This window comes from Babylonia areolata, chromosome 24 (genome assembly GCF_041734735.1).
Source record: "Babylonia areolata isolate BAREFJ2019XMU chromosome 24, ASM4173473v1, whole genome shotgun sequence".
Taxonomy (NCBI): domain Eukaryota; kingdom Metazoa; phylum Mollusca; class Gastropoda; order Neogastropoda; family Buccinidae; genus Babylonia; species Babylonia areolata.
The window spans coordinates 2,752,138-2,754,637 of record NC_134899.1 but is presented as its reverse complement, the minus strand read 5'-3'; the positions used below and the strand labels follow the sequence as shown (position 1 = coordinate 2,754,637).

The 2,500-nt window shown below is 46.1% G+C and overlaps 1 protein-coding gene across 3 annotated transcripts in view; it reads right to left on the bottom strand.

Annotated features, from left to right (window-relative positions):
* The window catches only part of LOC143298879 (uncharacterized), a 46,977-nt gene that overhangs the window by 12,869 nt on the left and 31,608 nt on the right, over window positions 1–2,500 (bottom strand). For all 3 annotated transcript variants that reach the window (XM_076611883.1, XM_076611885.1, XM_076611886.1), the window contains exon 9: window positions 1,465–2,166. In XM_076611883.1, coding sequence (XP_076467998.1) covers window positions 1,465–2,166 — 702 coding nt within the window. The remainder of the gene's footprint in view (window positions 1–1,464; window positions 2,167–2,500) is intronic.

Below are 2,500 nucleotides of genomic sequence, written 5' to 3'. Positions count from 1 at the left end.
TCTGGCGGCTCTCTCCAGGCAAAGAGCGTCGCCACAGTGCAGCACAGCTTTTTGCTTCCTCTTTTCTGAATGATCAATGTAGCTTTTTTCTGGAGACGTTTTCCAGGGACAACCCTTTCGTGGCCGTGGGTTCTTTTACGTGCGCTTAGTGCATGATACACACGGGACCTCGGTTTATCGTCTCATCCGAGTGACAAGCGTCCAGACCACCACTCAAGGTGTAGTGGAGGAGGGGGAGGGAGGGAGGATTCCTGTGAGCGCGGGGTTCGATCCTTTGCCTTCCGATTAGCTCGTTCCCAAGGCGGAAACAACACCACGAGACCACCGCCACTTAGATAATGCTGATAACGACAATACCATTGATGATGTTGATGATAATGATAATCTGCATTATCGTCATCATCACCATCATCTTAATATTTATCAACATAATGATAATCTTCGTTATCGTCATCATCACCATCATCTTAATATTTATCAACATAATGATAATCTTCGTTATCGTCATCATCACCATCATCTTAATCTTTATCAACATAATGATAATCTTCGTTATCGTCATCATCACCATCATCTTAATCTTTATCAACATAATGATAATCTTCGTTATCGTCATCACCACCATCATCTTAATCTTTATCAACATAATGATAATCTTCGTTATCGTCATCACCACCATCACCTTAATCTTTATCAACATAATGATAATCTTCGTTATCGTCATCACTACCATCATCTTAATCTTTATCAACATAATGATAATCTTCGTTGTCGTCATCATCACCATCATCTTAATCTTTATCAACATAATGATAATCTTCGTTATCGTCATCATCACCATCATCTTAATCTTTATCAACATAATGATAATCTTCGTTATCGCCATCATCACCATCATCTTAATCTTTATCAACATAATGATAATCTTCGTTATCGTCATCACCACCATCATCTTAATCTTTATCAACATAATGATAATCTTCGTTATCGCCATCATCACCATCATCTTAATCTTTATCAACATAATGATAATCTTCGTTATCGTCATCACCACCATCATCTTAATCTTTATCAACATAATGATAATCTTCGTTATCGACATCATCACCATCATCTTAATCTCTATCAACATAACGCTACTACTACTGCTGCTAACACTATTACCACTACTACTGGGTACCTGTATTGTGCTTTACCTCAAATGCACAAGGTCCTGTAGCACTAACAACAATTAACATAGACAGGAGGAAAAAAAATAATTATCTAAAACACCCGTTATTCAAGGAGCCGTACTCCGTTTTGGGGGAGCTTTCTCTTTCTGTGTGTGTGTGCGTGCGTGCGTGCGTGCGTGCGTGCGTGCGTGCGTGCGTGCGTGCGTGCGTGTGTGTGTGTGTGTGTGTGTGTGTGCGTGCGTGCGTGCGTGTGTGTGTGTGTGTGTGTGTGTGTGTGTGTGTGTGTGTTTACCTTTCGATTCTTCTGCGACACGTCCGCGATCTTTTCTCTGGACGACGTTTGAGGATCGGTCCTCTGGTCCTGTGACTCCTGTCCCCTCTGGTCCTGTGACTCCTGTCCCCTCTGGTCCTGTGACTCCTGTCCCCTCTGGTCCTGTGCGGCGGGCCTTTGTTGCTGTTTCTCCTTCTCCTTCTCCTTCTTCTTCTTCTCCGCCTTGGAGGCGGGGCCCATTTTCTCCTTCTGCATCAGCGCGGCCCTCTGCCGTAGCTCCCTGATGCCGGAGGGCTGCGGCGCGTTGTACACGGCACTGGCGTGAAACTTCTTCTTCGTCGGGGCGCCTCGCTCGCTCTTCTCTCTGCGCTGCTGGGCGGCAGTAGTCGTGGCGGTGGTCCCGGCCTTCTTCACGGCGGGGACTCCTTTCTCGGGTTTCCGTGCGGCGGCCGCTGCTGCTCCTTCCGCGTGACGCCGAGCTGGTTTGGAAGCGGTGACGTCCTGGGACGGTGCCGCTCGTCTCAGTTTGACGGCGGGGTCTGAGCTGTTCGTTGACGTGTCGCCCGCGTCGCTGTCTGTGTCGTCGTCATCATCAGCGCCGCTGGCGTCATCATCCGCCTTGTCCTCTTCGTCGTCGTCAGTCTCCTGGGAGAAGTTATCGCTGCGGTTGTCGTCACTGTCACTGTCGGAGTTGTCGTCTCCCAGCGGGTTAGAGAAGTAGACCTGCGGGATACAGAATGCTTCATAATATCTGTTAATGTCGTGTCGTTAAACTCATGGATATTACACGAGAATAACAGCTAGTCAATATGTGCACATAAATGCTTTTTTATTTTTATCTTTTTTTCTTCTTTTTTTCTTCTTTTTTTTTTTAATGTTCAGTGTTGGGGATGATCAAAATGAAACAAGGGGGAAACCAAAAACTAAGAACCGAAGCTGCTTAGAGAGCCTGGCTCACTGAGGAATGCAAGCTTAGGTTTAACAGAGCTGAACGTAGGGCAAAACAAAATGGAGACAAGAACGTCTTCTGGAATGCGGAAGTAAACGAGCCGCAAAG